The following is a 21,248-nucleotide window of genomic DNA, read 5'->3' as shown; positions in this document are numbered from 1 at the left end:
GAATGTTACCTGCAGCACACAAGAGCAGTATTACATTTCTCTTCAGTGAGATAGGGAAAAAAGACGTACATGCATTTATACATATTTATTGTATCTTTTTAAAAGTAGCATTTGCAGTTACTTTTAAGCATTCACCTCTCTTCTGCTTCAAATGTGCACTTACTGAAAGAAACATCTACTGGCTTCCAAGTCCAAGATTAATACCAATAATAATACATGCCAGAATCAAGCTTCACTGCTTGTTGGCAGCTCCTGTCATCAAAACAGCATACAGTAAGAAGAGTGTAGAAAAGGTCTGTGTTAATCATTCAGCAATAGGCTGGGGCTGGATTAGTGACCACAACATCTTCTCCAGTTGAAGCACAACAATTTTCCTGAAGTTCACATTTAATTTTTTTTCTTTTGCATTGAGTAGGTGGACAAGGCAGTTGTTTTTTCTACAGTAGCTTCGTAAGTTGATAATGTAATTAAGCTATCAGAAAGCGTCCAAGGTAGGGCCACAAGGATGGTGAAGGGTCTGGAGGGGAAGCCTTATGAGGGGCTGAGGTCACTTGGTTTGTTCAGCTTGGAGGAGACTGAGGAGAGACCTCATTGTGGTCTTCAACATCCTCACGAGGGGAAGCAGAAGGGCAGGTACCGATCTCTTCACTCTCGTGACCAGTGAGAGGACTTGAGGAAACAGCGTGAAGCTGAGTCAGAGGAGGTTTAGGATTGGTATCAGGAAAAAGTTTTTCACCCAGAGGGTGGTTGGGCACAGGAACAGGCTCCCCTGGGAAGTGGTGACAGCACCAGCCTGACAGAGTTCGAGAAGCGTTTGGACACTGCTCTCAGGCACAGGGTGTGACTCTTGGGGTGTCATGTACAGGGCCAGGAGTTGGACTCGGTGATCCTGATGGCTTCCTTCCAACTCAGCGCATTCTGCAATTCATCTACAGAAAAACACTTGCTACAGACATTTATATTTAGAAATGTCTTCTCTTCATGTAACAACAAGAAAATACTTGAAGTCTGGCATGTAGTTAAGAGAACTGGGAACAAACCAAATTTCATTGTCAGATAAACATACGTTAACTACTATAGATTTCAATCTAGCCCAAGCACGAAGTTTTACACATACTACAAACAGAAACAGAAGGTATCAGCAAAAGACTATTCTTACATTGTTTCAAATTAATTTGCAACTATACAATTTTAATTGTAATATAAAAAGGGAAGGAATATAACAGAACAGGTATGAAGAGAAATATTTTCCAAATTTTTATTTGTGCACATTCATCAGGTGAAAAAGATAACTTTTACAGCTTCTTTGGTGCCCAATATTCAGCATACAAAAATGTAAAAGACTATTCACAAATAAAACACAAGCTCAAGCTAAAAAAAAAGTCTTAAAGGTAGTGCACATCGTGACAGCTTTGCTTATGAATACACAGAAATTACTGCAAAAATAAATAGAATGTCTTTTTAAAAGCAGCAATTTCATAACTTGTAAACTTCTGTTTTTACAATACAGCACTGTTAAGAGTAAAATCCAAAAGAACTGGAGTCTATACTGTGGCCATGAGCAAGTAGGAGTCTGTATTCCTCTGCTGTAGTTGGTCCAGTTTTCCTTTTTGCTTTTAGTCCAATGTGCAGCAGTCTTTGAAGGTGCTTGGTTAGGGAACCTAACCATCAAGTGGTGAATTAAAAATTTATTTCCTGCTTTCAAACACGAATGGATAAATCTGTTCCACAGCACTGGCAACAGCCTTTACGTTTGGCCCTGAGACACAGTTTAAAAAAAGAAAAAAAAGAAGGCAGTAGGAAGAGAAAATTCAAGGAATCAGAAATTAAAACAACAGTACCTTTAAAAAAAGCTTAATATTATTAACAATCACAACTTCATACAACAGACAATAACAAGTTCTCCCCAATTTCTCCTAACTTAAGAGTTTTTCTCTGAACACTTTTCATGTGAAAATCTTTTCTTGTAAATCTGCAAGATGTTCTACATTTGTCAATGGATAGATTACAATTAAATAATACTGTAATTTAATTTCATAACAGCTTGGCTGATTTTCAATTTACTGGTTTAAATAGCCCAGAGAAGAGACTGAGTGGCTGAGGTAAAATAAGTTCTTTTACTTATGTCAACCTTCTAGGAATTTATTTCTTCAAGCCTAGCCACTTACTGCTCTTGTTTTAAAAACCTACCAACAAAGCTACTGTTAAATAATGCTGGATTTAACTGAAGTACATTTCAAGCGAGATTATTTTAGGTTTGAAAATTATAGACTTGCAAATAGCTTCATCACTGATCTCAGGACAAAACCTGCAAGTCAGAGAATGGTTTGATCATCTCAGGAAGAAGGTTATCTAACATGATCTGTGAGCATCCAGGCAAAGAAAAGGAAAAATGACCTAGCAATGCTTGCTGGTGGTACTAGATCACTTTACGCAATGATAAAGTAAGATTGCAAATAAGTGAACAGTAACAGGGTGGAAGATATTAATTCTGGATAGAAGCTTGGTGAAGCAGGTAAAGGAGAACAGCAATTTCTCATATGCTCTGATGAGTAGGAACTCAAAGTTTTTGTAACTCCACTTCAGACTTCAAAAGTTTCTTCCAAGTATAGAGAACTGTTCAAAATTACTCCCAAAAACAATAACTTAGGCATAAGTTACTTAACTAATTATTGTTTTACATGCTCAGTCAGAAAGCAAATGGACAAGAATAGGATTCTTCCTGTATTTTCCAACGGGTTGAGTGAAGCATTCAGCTACAACAAGCCTGGTGAAAGATACCCGTCTTCTGGGCAGATACTGTACCCTCCTTAAATTTGGCTGCTATTAGAAAAGAAAGTTCTCAGGAAAGGAGAAGCCTTCAAAAAGTGAAAATATGAGTAGGCAAATAGTTCCAGCAAAAAAATGCCACTCTCTCTAGGGCTGAAGAGATGTAAAATCTGGATCACCATTCTAGGGCATATAAGAGAAGGAAAAAACAAAACAAAACAACACAACTGCCCTCATTTTTCATTCCAGAGTCAAAGAAACAATAGTTCTCTCTATTACATGCTAGTGATTTTTATTATCTTTTACGAAAGTAAAAAAATCTTCTTATACTTGTCTCATGGAAAGAACTCACCTTCATGGGTTTTTTGTAACATTTCTAATTATGTATCTCAAAATTCTCTGAGGAAGAGGTATTACAAGTACTAGTACTACAGAAACATGAATCTTTAAAAGAAAGTTCATCTGAACACACTTGAGAAGGAGTGCACTATGGCTGAAAAGTAATTTAAATAATTTTTAGAATAAGAAGCATAATGCTCAGGACATTTTTTTCCTCTAGAAGAGACGCAAAGCAGAAGCCTAGAAAATCAATAGAGGTCCGAGTTAATTTTTCAAACTCACTGCTACAACTAAACTAGAAGGATGCAAAACTTCTATGTTTACCATATTTACCTTCCTATTTGAAAGGAAAATTCTAAAAATATGGAAGTGATTTTCTAAGCAATGAAGTAATAAGAATCTTACAGAGAAGCTGAATCTCGTTAGGAGGCTGACAAGATATGCTGCGAACTTTTTATTACTGCAGTGATACTAAGGCTTCTTATTTATTTTAAATCTAGTTTACTAGTTTTGTCTAAACCAGTTGCACTGTTCTGAACATATACTGCAATCCTGAAATATTTTTTAGCTCTTCATTTTTAGATTACTGAACCTGATGTAAGTTTATCTTCTTTAGAAAACACTGCTTCCAGTATCTTGTTGGAAATGTTCTGCATAAACATAGGCATTTGTTAAGCAATTAAGATGTGAAAATAAAAAAAACCTTACCCAGCTTCTGAACCAGTAGCTGAGCTCTAACAACTGCAAGACATAATTGTTGCTAAAGTGATACAAAATGATTTTCTTTGGTTTTGTAGCATTTTAACATATATTCTCTGAAAACCTGACTTCTTGTACATGGACACTGGTGGTGGACATCTCACAAGCAAACAGAAAACAAAATGAAAAATGAAAATGATGAAGAAAGAAGAAAAAAAATGGCTGGCCTCTCCAAGACCCAGGACAACCATGTCTCTGACTACATGGGAAAAATCACTAGTGCCTGTGATTGAGTGGTGGTTCTCTTAGCTGAGCTTTAATAGAAGAGAGCACAAGTCTGTAGAACTACAAATATTGGTCAGGTTCATTTATGACAAAAAGCTATACTATCCTATGAGTTTCCATAAATCTGAAGTTTGGAAATATGTATATATGAAACAGATGTTAATGCTAAATGCAGTGTAGTTAACATCTCTAAAAATGGAAGAAAAAAGGAGGAAAATTGAAATATTTAAATAAAAAATAATTACCTGCATTCTTAAGTGCTATCTTACTTTTGGTTTCATTAAAAAAAAAACAGACTGTGTACATCCAGTCTAACTAATTTTTTGAACCGCCCAATAATAACACTTTCCCTACAACTCTTCTGGCACTTTCACTCAAAAACAAACTAGGTGCTAGCACAGGGAAGCTAAATCCTTTCAACATTATCTTTTGACTGTTTTAAACATCTTGCTTTCCCAAACCTACTGGATCTAAAGGTTAATTATTCCCAACAAGTTAAATATTTATTTTTTGACATTAAAATACCTGTAACTGTGATACTGCCTGTGGAAAAAATCTGTAAGGTAGCTCTGAGAGATTTTATTCTGTAACACACGGCAGGATGAAGTTCTGGTTCATAACTAGAAAACAAAATGAAAAGTAAAAAAGAGAGATCTAGAACTGAAAAATAAAAGCTTAAGAAGTATTCCAGAACTAAAATTCTTTAAAATCCTACATACCTCGCATGAGGTCTGTTATTCTTTGTAAATTCTGGCAATCTGATCTCAAAGGGCATGTTGCACACTGCTAAAACATTCACAACTTTAAAATCTGTGAAAATTACCTTTTCAAAAGAGATGGAAAAAAAGACATTAGAAATTTACAGCAAGTCAGATGCATGGGTTGCAAAAAAAAAAAAAAATAGAAGACAAGGCTACTACTTAGAATATTTTGATGACTCAAAATTAGAATCTTAAGACTGATGCTTTTCTAATAGGCATTTAAAGAGTACTTAATGGACTCAGAATATTTATATTATCCATCTGTGGTGGAGTATCTGCTGAACTGAGTTGCATCATGGTCACTACAGCAGTATGGTTATAGTACAGTTTAAGGATGAGACACAGAAACAACTCAAACTGCTGTATTAAACACCTGCCCACTGAAAAGAAACTAAATTTAAGAGCTCATGGAACATCAAAGTAAGCAGAGAAAAGGCTTAAATATTGTTGTGAACTTCTTTAACGCCTTGTTGCTACATACCATTTGTATTAAAGCTAAGAATAAGGAAAAAGGTGACAACAGTTTTGCTTTAAATGTCCAGTGGCCAGTAGCAAACTGGTTTCCAACTCTGTAACTTTCTGAAATCCAACTTAAACGATTTCAATAACTTTTCAGTTATTCTATATCACAGATACCATAGATGACAACAAAACAGCCAACAGACAACTGCTATACAAAGAATCTGCACTGCTGACATAACAGCATTGGCAATGTCACTAGAGAAACTTTCGCACATTTTCTGAGGTTGCCTAAACTTTAAATGGCTGCTCTTCTTCAATCTACACTTTTTAGAAAGATATTAGAAAGATAATTGGAAAGATAGTTAGAAAGATAACTAGAAACATAACTAGAAAGAAGCAACTTAGCCTTAAATCAACTTAATCTTCAAAATATAAACTGCTCACTTTATGACAAAACTTGGTGTGTCCATCCTGGAAGTACTGTGCACCTCATTGACTTAACATTCCATTCCAACTTAAAAGGACTGGGTCCAAAGTACACATTTGTGACAGTAGGAGTGTCACACTTATGCTGCAGTCTGATGCAGCATTACCAGCACAGGCTGTCACCACTGCCTTTATGCACTATAATCAAAAGTAGTCTTTCTCTGAAAATGACAGCTACAGTGTCTATTTAATTGTCTGTCCATAAATTGAACCTGTGTGTAAACAGCACAATAGACTATCAGGAAGTTTTAGAGCACCAAGTGGTGTAATTTTAAGTGGTTCATGTTGCTGTTTTTCAACCCTTACTATGAAACGCAAGTGGTGTTTCTGACTGGTAATGTTAACCCAAAACCAGATAAAAGAGGGAGTTCCCTGTCCTAAGTTTGTTATTGGCATATTTCCAGCTGTGCAACATGACAGCACAGAAGCACTTTTCTTCCTTTTTATTTAAGAAGCTTAAACTTGCCCTTATTCAGATGGAAATGTATCCGCTATTCCATTAGAAATTAATGAAAATTATGTTCAAATTACAATATTTGAACATTACAACATTTTCCAAAGAAATTTTTTGAGATATTGTAAATTCTAAGACATATCTGTTCATATCTTAAACAAATTATGCTGCTCATTATCCAGTGAAGAAGCACTGCTCTGAGCTGCCAAGCAAAACTCAAATCCACAAAACAGAACAGCTTCTCTTTAACCAGCATCTGGAAAATGTATTTGGACACAAAAGGGCTATTTGCGTGAAAACACGTTAACTACTAAACCATTATGCTCCCTCTTCTTTGTTTCTTTCTAAAAAATGAACTATCAGCATTGCTTGAGTCATGCAAGTCCCTTCTCATCAGAGTTACCTGAAAACCTAGTTTCTGTAGACTACGAGCTAGTCGTCTGGCACCAAATTTAGCTTCTTCTTCACTATAAAGAAAGAAAAGGATCTAGTGTTAGCTAGATTGTGCACACACACACACACACACCACAATAGCTACTCAGACTAAAAAAGGAACCATTATATAATGTAGCACATCAACCATGATCTCATGGACAGCCTTCACTCCATCCTGCTCTAAGTATTAGATTTTAACTAGATAGACATTCCAATGGAGTCCTTCATGCCCTGTTTGCAGAGTATCTTGGCACTTGGCTCAAGCTGAAGTGAGAGACATGTTTTAATCATACATCATTTTAAGTACCCTTAACAGATAAATAAGATCATGGGTAGTCTGGAGTTAACATCCGGAACAATCCTCTTTAATTTTGGAACACAGATCAGACACAGAAAGTATGCAAATTTACTATTTTGCCTTACCTTTCCCTTACTTTGAAATGCAGACATATCTTAAAGGAATTCAGCTCTTAAGAGTTTAGTGAGTGTCAGATGTCTCTGAACTGAGAGTCTGCTTTTGCATCTTTCCAGACCCTCAACACTGTAAAACTTGATTAAATTCAGGTGGGGTTTTGTGAAAAAATAAGGAGATATCCTTAGGAAAGGTCATCCCTTCCCAAGTCTTAACTTCCAGCTAAACACACAGAATTCTTAAAGGCTTCTCAAATCTCTTTAGGATTTTTTTAACAAGGCAGTTTTCCCTGCTGCTCTCCCAAGAAGGCTAAACTGATGTTGATCAAGATTTCAAAAGTCTCACACAAACACTTCACATAGAAAACTTCCTCCCAAATACATAGCTGGACAAAGATCTACATGTGATCCAGTGTGAACCAATTTAAGCAGCAGCAAGTACCACCTCTTCTTCATTTACAATGCAGTATTTTAAAATACACAAGGATTTAGAGCTAGAGAAAGAATCTTCATGAACTCACCTTGTGGCTCCTGTGCAAATAACTTTTCCTGAGGACCAAATTGTGGCCGTAATCCTAGGTTTCCTAAGCTTCATTAAAACCTTCTAAAAAAGAAAAGTAGAAAAATTGGAAATTAGCAGTAAGTCAATTTCATACTAGAAAAAAAAATTACGTGTTACCCAAATCAACTAAAGTTACACTAAAACTCCCTTTAGTTTTGATAGGCTTGAACTGCTCCTTCATCTCTTTCAATAATTAAAAAGCCTAGCTCCTGAGAAGAGCAAAATAACCATGAAATAGCCAATGATTCAGTGTACACAAAATAGATTAAATTAAGGTATTTTTCACTAAATAAAAAGCTGAAGACTACAAGCACCATGCTGATTTTTTTTTTTTTCTTATTACAGTGATTTGACATTGCTGACTCCGTATCAAGATATATTTTCTTGAAACAGTCATCAAATTTTGGGAGCCAAAACAGACCCTGAGGTATAACAGGCCTCATCACAAACCTTGTACCCAATATTCACCTCACCAAGTGCTGTCTCCTGAGACAGCATTTCATCACTTCCATTTCTGTACAAGTAATGTAGTAGTAAATAAATACCTACAGCAAGAGAAATAGAGAAAGGAAATTCTGCTTTTCTCTATCCACCATACACAGGTATTAGGCTGAAGAATGTTTAGCTTAAGGAACATTTCTAAAAACAGATAATTGAGGTATGCTGAATCTCTTACCCCAACATCACGCTTGTATATCACATTTGCTCCCTCTAATGCAATCTTCCTCAAGTTTAAATGACATCTTGTTCTAAAAACACACACTACATTTGTGATTAAAATGTCCAGTGCAACATCACTGTCCGCATCCATTGGGGTGATTTACAACTCAGTTTTCCCACCAGCTCACCACGAAGATCACATCCTGAGAAGCAAAAATGATAAAATTAAACATACAAATCGAAAATTGCCTCTTAATGCCATTGTATACATTTGCCCCTTAAAAGATACAAGAAGCAGAAATTCACTACACTCTGACTCATTTAACAATGTGAGGGGAGGGGGAGGTCTGCATCCTTTGTGCCAGAAAATAGGACGTAACTTGTTCAAAGCTGTGTTAACAGTAATGAAGTGCATATACATACATATATATGAGTATTTTAAATTGCCAGTTAAATATGGTACAAGTCTCACTAAGTATATTAAGACACTGTAAAGATTAGTGAAACTTCTTCCATAGCTCCAGTGGATAATCTTTCCTCAGCTTGTTTGAGGATGTCATTAGACACCTCAGGAAAATACATTTCTCTGACTGCTGAAGCAGATAATTCTGAACAGTTTGACATTTGTGTTGGAATGGATGAGCCTATGAATAACTTTGAACTAACACTGGTCACACAAACTGCAGTCTGTAGACAGCCTGCTACCACAGCTTTCCCATCTTCATCCAGCACTCTTGGTCTATCTCTCCCAGTAACAGTTCAAACCAAACTACACAAAATGACCTGGTGGCAGCAGCAGCCTGGGCTGACTATCTGCACTGCAGGCATTGTACGGGCAGAGTGAGATGGAATGTTCCTGAGGAAAAGCACAGGTAAATCTGATGGCACACATGCATTGCAAACCTAAGGCACCCAGGAAGCATCCAGGCTGCCTGTGCTCATCCTCACACACACCTCAGCTGGGAAAGAGAATCCTAAAACCAGCAGCTGGGCTACCACTCATCCCAGCCCAAGAACACACGACATCTCTTCTGTAACCACACAAAGCCAAGACAGCAGGCATCTCAAATAGATCTCAGGTGAAGAAATGAGAGGGGAACAAGAGCAAGATCATTGGTATACAGTGAAAAGGACTTACATAAACCTTTTAGCAATATTTCATCCAAAATAAAAAGGGAAGCAAAAAACAAAATCAAAGAAAAACGGTCACATATGTGCAATGCTCCACATGGTCATTGCCATGAAGAAGCAGGACACTATGCATCAAGACCAATAACATACCTATCAGACTATGATTTATTTATATCACTTTCAATGTTTTTGCCTTATGTTCTATATTATAAATCTTCAAGATATAATAACATTAATGCTATTCTCAGTATTTTCACCTGACTATGCCTTCCTAAACATCATGACATAGTCTGTAATGAAGAACTCAAGGTACATCTTTGACTACCACTCACTGACAACACAGAAGTAACAAACTACATGGCAGATGTGCACAACTTACTGCATCAGTTACTGTGGTGGTTACTGCTTACTCTGCAGCGTGTTCCATGCTGAAAGAATTATTCTGTAATTGTTGGCTTGTCCAATATAAGAGAAGGCAAGATGGATGATAACACAGAAAAGAGATGAAGAAACAGCAAGAGGAAAACAGAAAAACCAAAGGTTACATGTGGGGGTGGAGGGAATGCAGGCAAAGAAGAGAACAAACAGTAACTAATTAGTACTCCCAGATCCTTTTGTAAATCTTTTTTATTGAAACAAAAATTACATGAATCCTCAAAGTTAGATATTACTTATCCCATCTGGTTTTGATGGACTACTACAGATTGGGAAAGTAATTTATGGCACCAGATCCAAAGATAGCACATGTGTAGATTTTGAATGGCATGCAGGCAGGGCCAGAACGGAGCTGGAACCCGTGGCATCTTCAGAGTGACATTTGTTTTCTACCCTGGCTCCAACTCCTGACTCTTACTGGAACCCAGGAAAGATTGTCAACAAGATACCTCTAATCAGCAGCATCTCCCAATTATCAGCATGCATCCTCTGGCACACTTAGCCTCTACATTCTGAAACACCAGAGTTGTGCATAACACCACTGAAAGGCTGCTAACACCTAAGCAACCATAGGATTGTATGGTAATGTCCCCATAAAACATGGCTTATCTTTAAAAGATCCAGGGAGAAAAGTCACATGCTCATTCAGAACAAAGGAAAAAGTTGTTGAAAAGGGAGGAAAATTACAATTTAAATGGAAAAGATCTATTATTAAGGCAAAAAGGCGGCTGTGGAGCTGTCAGTAAGGATGTTTTCAGCTATTACAATGTATCTTGGTTAGAAGTACAACCTACTTGCATAGATACTAAGAGAAGAAAAATTACAGAGATTACAGTGGTGTGTCTCCATTTTAATTGGCCATGCTCTGAAAGCTCAAGACAACAGATACTAAGTGAGGGGCTTTTAAAATTTGAAATTGTATGTAATATGTCAGTGGTTTTGAACACAGCCATTTCTATTAAATATGAATAAATAAATAAATAAATAAATAAATATAAATACAATGTTAAAACTCTTCCAAGGTATGGTTTGGAAAGATTGGGTAAACCAAAAGGTTTCTAGGCTTGGATACTTGTGATCAAGCAGTAAGCAAGCATTAACATATCACAATCTTTGACTTAAGCATTAATTTTAATGTCTCACACCTTACTTACAACAAAGGAAAAAATAATCTACAGAGAAGATGTCATGTTACCTTCCTGTCAGAAGCCTTAAACAACTTCAAATTCAGAGGAACCATGAGAAGAAAAGCAACTTAAACTTTCTTAAAAAATAAAAATACATGGATCACATAAAAAAAAATCTAACATATTTGCAAAAAAGGTCTAACAATGTCTAAGAAAGAAAGATGTTGCTCTTATTTACACATATCTCCAGCAAGCATGACCAGCTGGAACATTCTGATCCTCCTCTTTCCCAGCTGTCTCTTGTATTCTCTGCTATTCATACACACTACAGTAGCACTGTCTGTTATTTCCCAAAACCTGAATTTCTGTATTTCCATATCTTTTATGCAAAATCGGGAAAATAGTGCTCCTTACTTATAAGACTATTTATATTCCATACTTATGCAGTTCACTTGCAGAACAGAGGTTGAGTAGAAACCAAACATCAGGTTCTTTCCAGTTCTGGATTTGCAAATGCTTAAGTTGATTTTATTGAGCTCAGCATAGGTTTTGTTGATTAATTTTGCCCTTCAAGTTGTCTCATCTGAACTGTAGAATTTTGGCACTCTAGATCTCATTTCTAAAATGATGTTTAGCCAGCTAATGCTAATTTAATAATTCAATAATAAATTTGAAAATAATTTGCCTACATGTACAGCATTTCTTTTAGATTATGTACTTCATTTGTCTTTCTCCAACAGAAGAAACTAGCTAACGTTGATTTCAAACTGTTTTGTGCCAGCTTAATACAATCTACCCTGGCAGAGGAAACAAGCTGAAATACATCTCTGTAGAAGTTTGAATTATTTTGTATCAGGGAAATTTTAGAGCATTGTTCTTTCTTTTCAACATAGATTTCAGGGATGTATCTGGAATATTACCCCAAGAGAAAAAAAAAAAAAAAGGAAAAAAGAGTAAATAGATTAAGCATGATAACACAAAAATAAAAACAACAGTAAAAGCTAATGCAAGGATATTTGACACTGTAATGTAGCCTAACTGAAACCAGAAAAACTCCACAGAATAAGAAATACTTCAGAGGGAGGAATGAACACGCAAGTTCTTAAAGCATTACCTCTATATCCACTGTTAGAATCACAGACGTACTATTTTAGATACTCTATAAACACACGTGAAGACAAAACACCCTGCACGGAAATCTTACAATCTTAAAAAAAGCCAGCAGTCTGTCTTCAGAAAGTTCCAAACCAACCATGCACCATCATCAAAGAAAAAGGAAAGGCACTTGGGATGGGGTATATAAACAAAGTATTATTTTAAGCTCTTGACTACCTTTGATCCAAGAAACTCAGAGCTATAAAGGTAGATGGGGGATATGTAACAATGGTTATGTTAATGTCAGAACAGTTTAATAAACACCTTTATCACCATCAGCCTAAGTATAAGCAACTTTTACTGGTTATTTTTAACCTTTCTCCAAAGCAGTTCACAGAGTGACCAACTTCACAAACAATTCCACCAGCCCAGCTGAAAGGATACCGGTCACTGCTGTGTCAGTGGACATTTGTCAAACTAAGGCCTGAAAGGCATTTTTGAAGAAGTTAACATGAACCTCTACAGGACGTTTCCATATGAGAATGGAGAATAAATAAAGCCTGCCAGGAATGGAGAGAGATGATTACATCCTTCCACTGAAGATGTACTTTTAAAGATTTTTGTTCAGCCCCTCAGGAAACAGGTCCATATGAAATGCTGGAGGTGACACACCTCTGAAATCTGCTTGAATCCTTAGACACAGTAAGGTCACAGTGGCTGCTGAATGACTCCCTGAAAACAAGAGCAACATAGTGACTATTGTCTGTGCAGAACATCCTCTGCTCCAAACAACTTTCTTAGTTCCAGCCATTGTGCTGGTGGTGCATGCTTTTACTTTCAGTTGCAATGGCAAGTTAAACTGTGCCTAAAGCAAAAGGCCATCTTGAAGCTACTATTCTCACCTTTCAGGATTTGCAGTCATGACTATATTTTGGGGAAGAAAATTTTCAAATATGTGCAAAACCATTGTCAAAGCAGGGATTTGTTCAATTAGATCCATGCACTGAATGATAATACCAGCTATATCATAAGCAAGTAGCACATCAGTCCTGCTCTTGGATAAGCCTACTGTACCTCCGTAGGGTCATCCAACATAAATAAATCCATTTGCAAGAATAAAACCAAAGAGCATATAGAGCAAGACAAGAAAGCATATTTTAAATAATTAATTGCACGCCATTTCCCTCAGATCTTTCTCTCATCAAAAGGCCCATTCATATTCAAAGCAAGATGCAGCTGAACTCAAGTTTGTGCCACCTTTCCTTTAGAACATCCAGGAATGCCAAGCACTAAGAAGAATCATTTCTGTCTTTATAATTCGTGGAAAAATCATCCTAAGTACGACAAAAGTCTGAACCAACAAGTTCGGTGGCCATTCCAACATGATGAAATGTCCCAAGAAAAGTAAAAATGTTTAGCTGCAACAAAATATTTTAAGGCAACGGGTAAGCCTCTCACTCCCTCCCAGTCAAACATTTTTACCATTTGCGCGTCCCAGCGGAGAAGCACGAGTACCCTTCCTATTCCCTCTGCTGGGAATCTCACCCAAAGCCCTATATGCGCCATCGTCACAACGCTCTGGTCAACAGCCATTTCTTCTCCCCCCTCAACCCCAGCCCGAAACTTGCGCGGCCAGCACGGCACAAACAAAGCGCAGGCAGCGAGGCGGCCTGGCCACGCCGAGCTCCGCCGCTCGGCAGCGCCGGCCGGTGCGGGCACGGGCCGCCACAAAGCCCTCGGGGCCGGGCGCGGGCCGGCCGGGCTGCTCCCGTTCCCCCGGAGGATGCCCTGCCCCTTCCTCCCTCTGCCTGCCCCGCGGCCCCGGCCGCGCACGCCCTGCCGCCCGGGCGCGACCGGCACCGCGGCGGGAGGCACCGGCAGGGCCGCGGCCAGGCCCCGCGCCGCCTCCCTCACCTCGGCCGGGCAGGGGCGGCGGCGAGGGGACGGGACGCGGGGCTCAGCGGCGGCGGCTCCGGCCGGGCCCGCGGAGCCGAGACGGCGGCGAGGGGGAGGAGGAGGAGGAGGAGGAGCGCGGCCCGTCGGCGGGCGGCGGCCGTTACCGTGCGGGCGGGCGGCGGTCGGGGCGGGGCAGGGCGCAGCGCTGTGGCGGTCAGTGGGTGCCGGTCGCCCGGCGGCGTTCCGGGTGTTGGGCCGACTCCCCGCGACAATAAACATCCCCCAGCGCCGCGGGCATAGACGCGGCGCGGCAGAGCGGCCGCCGGAAGTGGCGGCGGCGGGAGGGAGGAGGAGGGGACTGAGGGGCCGCGCTTGCAGCGCTTCCGCTGTCGTCCGCCGCCCCCGGAGCCGCGGAACGCCCCGGGACGGGCCCGCGCCGAGTCGGAAAGGAGCGCAGCGGGTTGTCTGCTCCGACCGCCCTGCTCACGCAGGGCCGCCCGGAGCACCCGGCACAGCACTGTGTCCAGCCGGTTCTTGAGTGTCTCCGGTGAGGGAGGCTCCACAACCTCCTCGGACAGTGTTCCAGTGCGCGGTCAGCCGCACAATAAAGAAGTTCTTCCTCGTGTTCAGCTAGAGCTGCCTGTGCATCGGTTTCTGCCATTGTCTCGTGTCCTAAAGGTTGTAAAACTGATAACAGGCTCCAGCTCGACCCCGCCCGAGGCAGCGCGTTTGCCGGCGAAGCCGCCGGGGAGCCGATGCGGTGTTCGGCTCAGGTGCTGTGAACACTGGCCCGCCAGTCTCTGTGGGTGCTGCCCTTGGCCCCTTCAGCTTGCTGCAGCTGCGCCAAGTCCCTTTTGCTTTCTGCCTGGCGGCTCCACACACGCTCTGGCTGAACCGAGCGGTCAGCCGAGGTCTGACGGAGCCAGCAGCTGCCAGTATTGCAGCTCCGTACGTGCATGTTGCACTGCAGCAGGACTGGTCACTGCGTGGTGCACGCTGAGAGGGCAGACAGGACTGGACATGAGGACACAGTGTGAGTGCCTGGATGACACTGGTTGTCGGTTCTGACAGTCCTTTAAATCTGGCACTGTTCCACCTGTGCTGTCTGTAGGCAGTAGAGCCTGTGATGAACTACCTTTCAGCTACGCTTACATTTTCTCTTGGGAAAGCTGTTGCGCTTTGCATGGGAGCCCAGGAATGTGCCTGCAGTGTGGCCCATTAAGGACTCACCACCCAGACTGATAAATGAAACAGATGTCAAGTGGACTTCAAATTTAGAAAGAATATCGGTCTTTATATGAAAATTATATAATTGTATATTTATATGGGTATTCACTGAATTCAGCGTATTCACTGAATTGAAAATTTCCTGAAATTGAGGTTCTGTAACTATGTACTCTGCTTATGTGACGTGGTAGCAAAATAGCTTTAATTAGGATAGAATGAACAGTATGAAATTTAAATTTTGAATTCTTTAGAGTTGGTGTGTTCTGCTAGATTCAGTTTAATACTTGAAATGCATGACTAGGTTCGCTTGTCAAAAATAAATATTTCAAGTTCTCTCTTCAAATCATCTGCGAGGACATGGTTTGGCTCTCCTGTTCCCAGGCTAGTTGCACGCCGGCGTGGGGCAGCGCTGCCACCCTGTGGCTTCTTGCAGACACTGATCTCCCGCCTTCGGCTGGGCACAGGCAAGCAAGGCATGGTTTTGGAAAACAGGATTCTGAATTTACCGTAGTTCAGCGACTCTGCACAGTATCTCCAGCATTTTTACAGAGTGCCTTAAGGCTGGTTTTGTTCTTTATGGGCTTCAGGCTCTGAGTCATTACAATTACACAGCCGAAGTGGGGTAGAGTGCTGTGATGTCTTCACTCTGACAGTTCTTTCAGATTCTGGATGGCTGTATCACAACAGATGCTGATTTATTTTTTTCTGAATAGCTGATCACATTGGCGAGTTATGAAGGAAATCTTTATAAACCCTGATTTTGCTTGAATTTTGATTAAGCTTATGTTTTTTTTCAGCATAACCTTAAAGGTCTACAGAAATTCAAAACAAAATGTCTGCAAGCACACACTACCTCTGTCTCCACACGCTTGCTCTTTTCTGGGTATAACTTTTTCTAGCACATATTCCTCACAATAGTGCAGTCATTCATGGATGTTAAGAAAATTATTTTTGCTGGTGAAGAGATGAACCCTAATAATTTCAAAGCTTTGACTGCTTTGTCAGCCTGAGCTTTTCCTGTTTAGACTAGCATGTGTTTAGAAGATTGCATCTTTAGATATAAATTTTGAAAATGTGCAAATATAAGCAAGTAGCTATGATCACATAAACGTGGAATGCAAATAAGGTGATTTGGCACCTACTGAATTTGACTTGGAAGTTTATCAGTTTTGCTGCAATTTTATTCTATACCTATATAGTTTACAAAACTGGTTGTCCTCTCCTTGCCTTCTTTTCCTGGTCTCCATTCCTCCATGCAACTCTAACTTGGCTGCATGTCTTCCTCCACCAGTATGACTGAGATGCCAAGGATCTGGATCTTCATGAGGTTCTAACTTACCAGATGCTGTATGACATCAGACAGGGAAGGCAAAGAGGCCATTTCTGATGCTGTCACTTCCTTACTACGTGATTTAATTCCCCTGTGTCTTTATTTTGCAATCACTTGTTTGGGAAATAAAGAGGAGATGGAGATGTGGGGAGGGTGTTTCCTGCGTTTGGACATTCTGCAGCATGGAATCGTGGGCTACTTGGGGCTATCAGTAAGAGTGCAGTAAAAACAAGGTAACTGAACTTTATTTAGGACACTGCACATGTTTTTTGTTCCGTAATTACAGCAGTGAGACATACACTTTCACTATGTGGTTATTCAGCTGTATCTTCAGGTTTCTGTAAAAGGAAATCACTCTTCAGACTGAAGCAAATGCTTGGTTATCTGTTTTTTTTTCTATTTTTACAGGATTAACATTCAATCATATAAGATCCTGTGCAAGGCAGACTATGGGAAAGTGTAGGGGGAAGAGAAGAAAGCTGGATGACCCCCTGAGGCAGCCCACAATGAAGGCTGGCTGGAGAGTTTTATGCAGCTATGTTGTAAATGCTGTGGTGTCTGGAGTGGAAGACTGCATTAAAGTATTCGTGTTTGAAAAGGAAGTATCCGGGAGCAACCAGTGTCATGGATATTCTGTGGAAATGACCTTGTGTGAAATGGTCATCAGCTGTAAACATGATACTGCATGTTAATTATGAGACATCTCTAGCTGGCAGCCATCGGGGAATGTGCAAGATGTCAGTCAGGGAGGGAATCCTTTGCTCCAGGGCTTAGTTTATCAGGTGAAACAGTAAACTCAGCTGTGCCTTCTCACACCTCTCTGATGATGTACAGTATGATAACTCATGCCAGCTCTGTTGAACAGTTACCTCCCTGCTGTAAGTGGCACTTGTACCAGCTCCACAATATTCAAATGTTGTTTAATTTTACAATATGTATTATTTTTTATGTTTGTTTATAGAAGATATAAATATAGCTACTACACAGTATGTAAATATTTATGTTACATTTTTATATCGTGTATATATTTATTGCATAGTGCGTATATCTGTGTATTGCATAATATATATTGCTAGGTATACTTCTAAATATAAAATAAGCATATTAAGAAAATGGCAATGAAGTACCTCAACATAAAAGTCAAACTATCAGAATGAGACTTCTCTTTAGTAAACTTTACAATAATTTAATACATATCTGTAGTTTCAGCCTCTATGACTAAATGGTATTTACAGATTATGCATGCTGACTTCTGTTGGCAGTAAGAGAGAAGCGTGGTGGAAGTGGAATCAGAAGACTGAGTGTGAGGGAAATGAGGAAGAAAAATTTGTGGGAATATAGTAACATTGGTTCCTCAGCAACTTCTCTGTAGTGCTGTGTCTATCTGTAGCCCTCTATCTGAGAGTGCTGGCCTCTGCTCCCCCTGTCCAGCTTGCTTCTTACCCCAGCAGAACAATGTTAAGTACACCTACTGCTGTCTGAATTCTTCCCATGGATTTAAGTAGAGGAATATCTCAATTCCAGATCTTGGAATGATGTTAACTTCATGCTAATTAGCAATGGTGAGAAAGAGATACTATGATGGCATATATTCAAATGTTGATGTCAGGCAAATCACAACTCAGGTAGAAAAGGTACTGCAGAGTTAGGTAACAAATGAACAGAGGTTTTCAATGTTGTAATTTAGGGTATAATATTGTTTAAATCTCATGTTATGTTTGTTCTTGAACTTGGTCTCTTGCTCCTAGTGATCTTTAGTCTTCATATATATTAGTTATGAGATTCAAGTAACAAAGAAGGTCCCCATGAAGAATTTTTGGCCCATAAAAGAAGAAAGCAGTTTGATCTAGAAAACAAGTGAGAAGAGCATGAGACTGAGGTGAGACAAAGGCATCAAGTATCTCAATTGCTGTAGCTTCTAAGGCTGCAGTGACACTGATAAATAAAACAAGGCTGAGGCTTATCTTTCTTTGTGCTTCGGTTTTAGCAAGGTCCTTGCTATGCCTTTGGCCTGTCTGACTTTTTCTCAGAAAGTATCCAAGCATGGTTTTGGGGTATCATATGCTGGGGACTGGTCTTCACCTTTGGTGAGTAGAATAAAACTCAGTTCTCAGTGAATGTGTCCCCAGCCACAGCACTGGCTGTTGGAGGCAGAGCATGGTCCCTAGCCTGGTTTATCTATTCTAGTAAGTGATACAGATATAGATATCCAGCCTGAGAGGATTACTCCCCACACCTTACTGATTTCTATCTTTGTACTGAGTTCAAAGAGCAAACGTCCCTGCTGATTTCAGTGTGCCTAGGAGAACAGCCCACGGGTTTGTGCACCAGAAAAGCTGGTGCAAGCCTATTCAAAGTTCAGTGTGAGCCTTCAGCCAGTCATTTGTCATCTCTTTTTCTTCCCATCTGTATAATGATAGCAGCCTCCTGTAGAAAAACATTTGGTCATGAGGGGACAGCCAAATGCTGCAAGATGACTCCTGTCTTCTGTGTACTGTGTGTATGGACTCTGAGATGCCAAGAGCGTAAAAATCCCTATGTAAGAAAAAAACAACATGTTATCAGCGAGGAAGAATTGTTCCCATTCTGTTCACTTTGGCCATCAAAAAGCATCACAGGAAACAGGATGCTACAGTAAGAGGCCGTGCTGACACTTCGATTGCCTGTCCCACATGATGGTCTTTGCCTCTTCCCTGACAGGGGAGGGAAGTGCTGCTGGAGCAGCCTGGGAAACCATCCAGGGACAGTTATCTGTGTGAGCACATCCCTGGGAACGGTCTCTGCCTGTGCCCACTCCTCCTCCCCTGCTGCTGCCGTGCAGGCTCTCACAGATGTTCCTCCCAGGAAAAGGCAGCTGCAGCTCTCAACCTCCTGGTTTCCATCTCCCCGGTGGTCTGGCTCCACCCGTCTGTGATGGAGCTGCTGATAGTACCTCCCTTCCTGAACCCATCCTGCTGCAAAGACAGAGCTGTAGTGATCAGAAGGAGTTGTGCTATGCCTTTTTCTCACTTTCTTCATGTATCCTGGCTTTGTAGCTATACCCTTGCTTTCCTTCCGTAGTGTTTCTGATCCTTGTTTCTTAAACAACTTGTAAACAACCAAGAGAAGACTCAAGACTGTAGATAATCCATATTTACAGTTGGATATGGTCTAATAATTTACACAACAGCCTGAGGTCTAAATAAGGATTGGGGTTTTTTCTTTGCTGAAAGAAACGACCTCTTAAAATTTAAAGTGAAGGAAGGATTTGCACTGGTTTTTATTTTCTTGCTTTTGTTATGAACTTTTCTTTCCTTGCAAGGAGGCTTTGAGGATGGTGTAATTGAGTGTACGCATGTGCGTTGGCTTAAAAACGCATTTCATCTGTTTACAAGTTTCAGTTTAAGGGCAAAACCCTAAGGCAAGAAAATGCGTCATGCCTGGACTGTTGTGACCCTAGGGTATGTCCGTGCCACATTTGGGAAATGGGATGGACCTACTCAAAGTCAGTTTTATACTCCGAGACACCAGTGTCTGAAGTGAAACCAGTTACTTGCAGAACTTTGCTGGTTTTGCAGTCTGCTAGCAACACTCCTGTCAAATGTAACACATGGCTTTTCCCCATCCTTCCTGGAGATAACTTTTAGGTCGAACTTGTGGCATCTCAGAATTGCAGAAATTCCCCCAGTCATAACACATCAGTAGCTTTGCAGCGCGAGTGAGAGAAAAATGCCATTATTACTGGTTGTGCCACTTCCCATCCATGAACTATGCTGGGCTGAAGAGCATGAAACAATCTGTGGCTGAATAGTGAGCACAAGATGGTATTTACCCTGTGGGCCTGCATTTGGTAGCACAGTCTTAATATGGGAATAGTCAGCTCTACATGGGCCAGCAATGAACACAAACAATTTGAATCTGACTGTTGGGAGAAATTCTGTATGGAAGATTTTTCAGGTGTATATATACATGGTAATTACAAAATGCTTGGTTGTTTACTGCTACAAATTTCAATTTCATTGAAATAAAAATTTGTGTCAATGTAATTGAAATTTCTTTTGTAATCCTGTCCCTTTGGGAGACCATGAGTGCTAATCTGCATTCAGATATTCAGACAAAAATTAAAATATCCATCAATTTTATCAGATTATACCCTCCACTTGTACATCAGATATGTGTAAGTTTTGTTCTCTTTTAGGAAGTTTATAACTTGCAATTAGCTAATGTATTTTGCATATTTTATTTTTTTTAACTACAAATTATAATGAGAGCAAATGACAAGAGGGCTTTGGCAAAATTTGCCTTTTGAAAAATATATGTGATTGTGTGTGAGGCAAGTTTTTCAGGCAAACGCAACTGAGGAGTTACAAATACATCAAGCAAAACTGTGCTTATCATTATGTCCAGGATTCAAACCAGCTTCCCTACAGAAGAAACCACACAGATTTTCTGTGTCTTTTATTTTCTGAGGTGAGCTGTGAATTTTGACCTCGGAGTCACTTTAAAGAATAGCTATCTTGCACATGTTCTCCTTATGCACCTTGATGTTTGAGGGCACGACCAGCACTGTGGCCTCACTGCCCCAGTCAGCACCCAGAGCAGCATGGCATTTTGCAGGTGTCTGCAAAGTGGATTTCTTACTATACCGATGCTTCAAGCTGGCAGATTTCCATCCCAGTGAGAGAACAAGATAAGCCTAAAAGGT

The 21,248-nt window shown here is 40.2% G+C and overlaps 1 protein-coding gene across 5 annotated transcripts; it reads right to left on the bottom strand.

The window, feature by feature from the left end:
- Positions 1-70: 70 nt before the first annotated feature.
- Positions 71-14,340, bottom strand: TBPL1 (TATA-box binding protein like 1). Of its 5 annotated transcripts, none has more exons than XM_085575225.1 (8): positions 14,172-14,340; positions 9,834-9,909; positions 8,340-8,526; positions 7,623-7,705; positions 6,659-6,722; positions 4,812-4,915; positions 4,618-4,712; positions 71-1,759 (listed from the first exon to the last, which is right to left on the bottom strand). In XM_085575225.1, the coding sequence occupies exons 3-8, from the start codon at positions 8,472-8,474 to the stop codon at positions 1,689-1,691; spliced, it is 552 nt and encodes a 183-aa protein (XP_085431351.1). In that variant the 5' UTR covers positions 8,475-8,526; positions 9,834-9,909; positions 14,172-14,340; the 3' UTR covers positions 71-1,688. The 5 variants fall into 5 exon arrangements, with proteins under 5 accessions (XP_085431351.1, XP_021396339.1, XP_021396342.1 ...); XM_021540664.3 differs by lacking the exon at positions 14,172-14,340 and adding an exon at positions 14,026-14,040; XM_021540667.3 differs by lacking the exon at positions 9,834-9,909 and having other exon boundaries at positions 14,026-14,340.
- Between the last annotated feature and the right edge of the window lie 6,908 nt (positions 14,341-21,248).

Source organism: Lonchura striata, chromosome 3 (assembly GCF_050655825.1).
Source record: "Lonchura striata isolate lonStrDom1 chromosome 3, ASM5065582v1, whole genome shotgun sequence".
NCBI lineage: Eukaryota > Metazoa > Chordata > Aves > Passeriformes > Estrildidae > Lonchura > Lonchura striata.
Note: the sequence above shows the minus strand (reverse complement) of the source record. Positions and strands in the feature narration are given on the sequence as shown.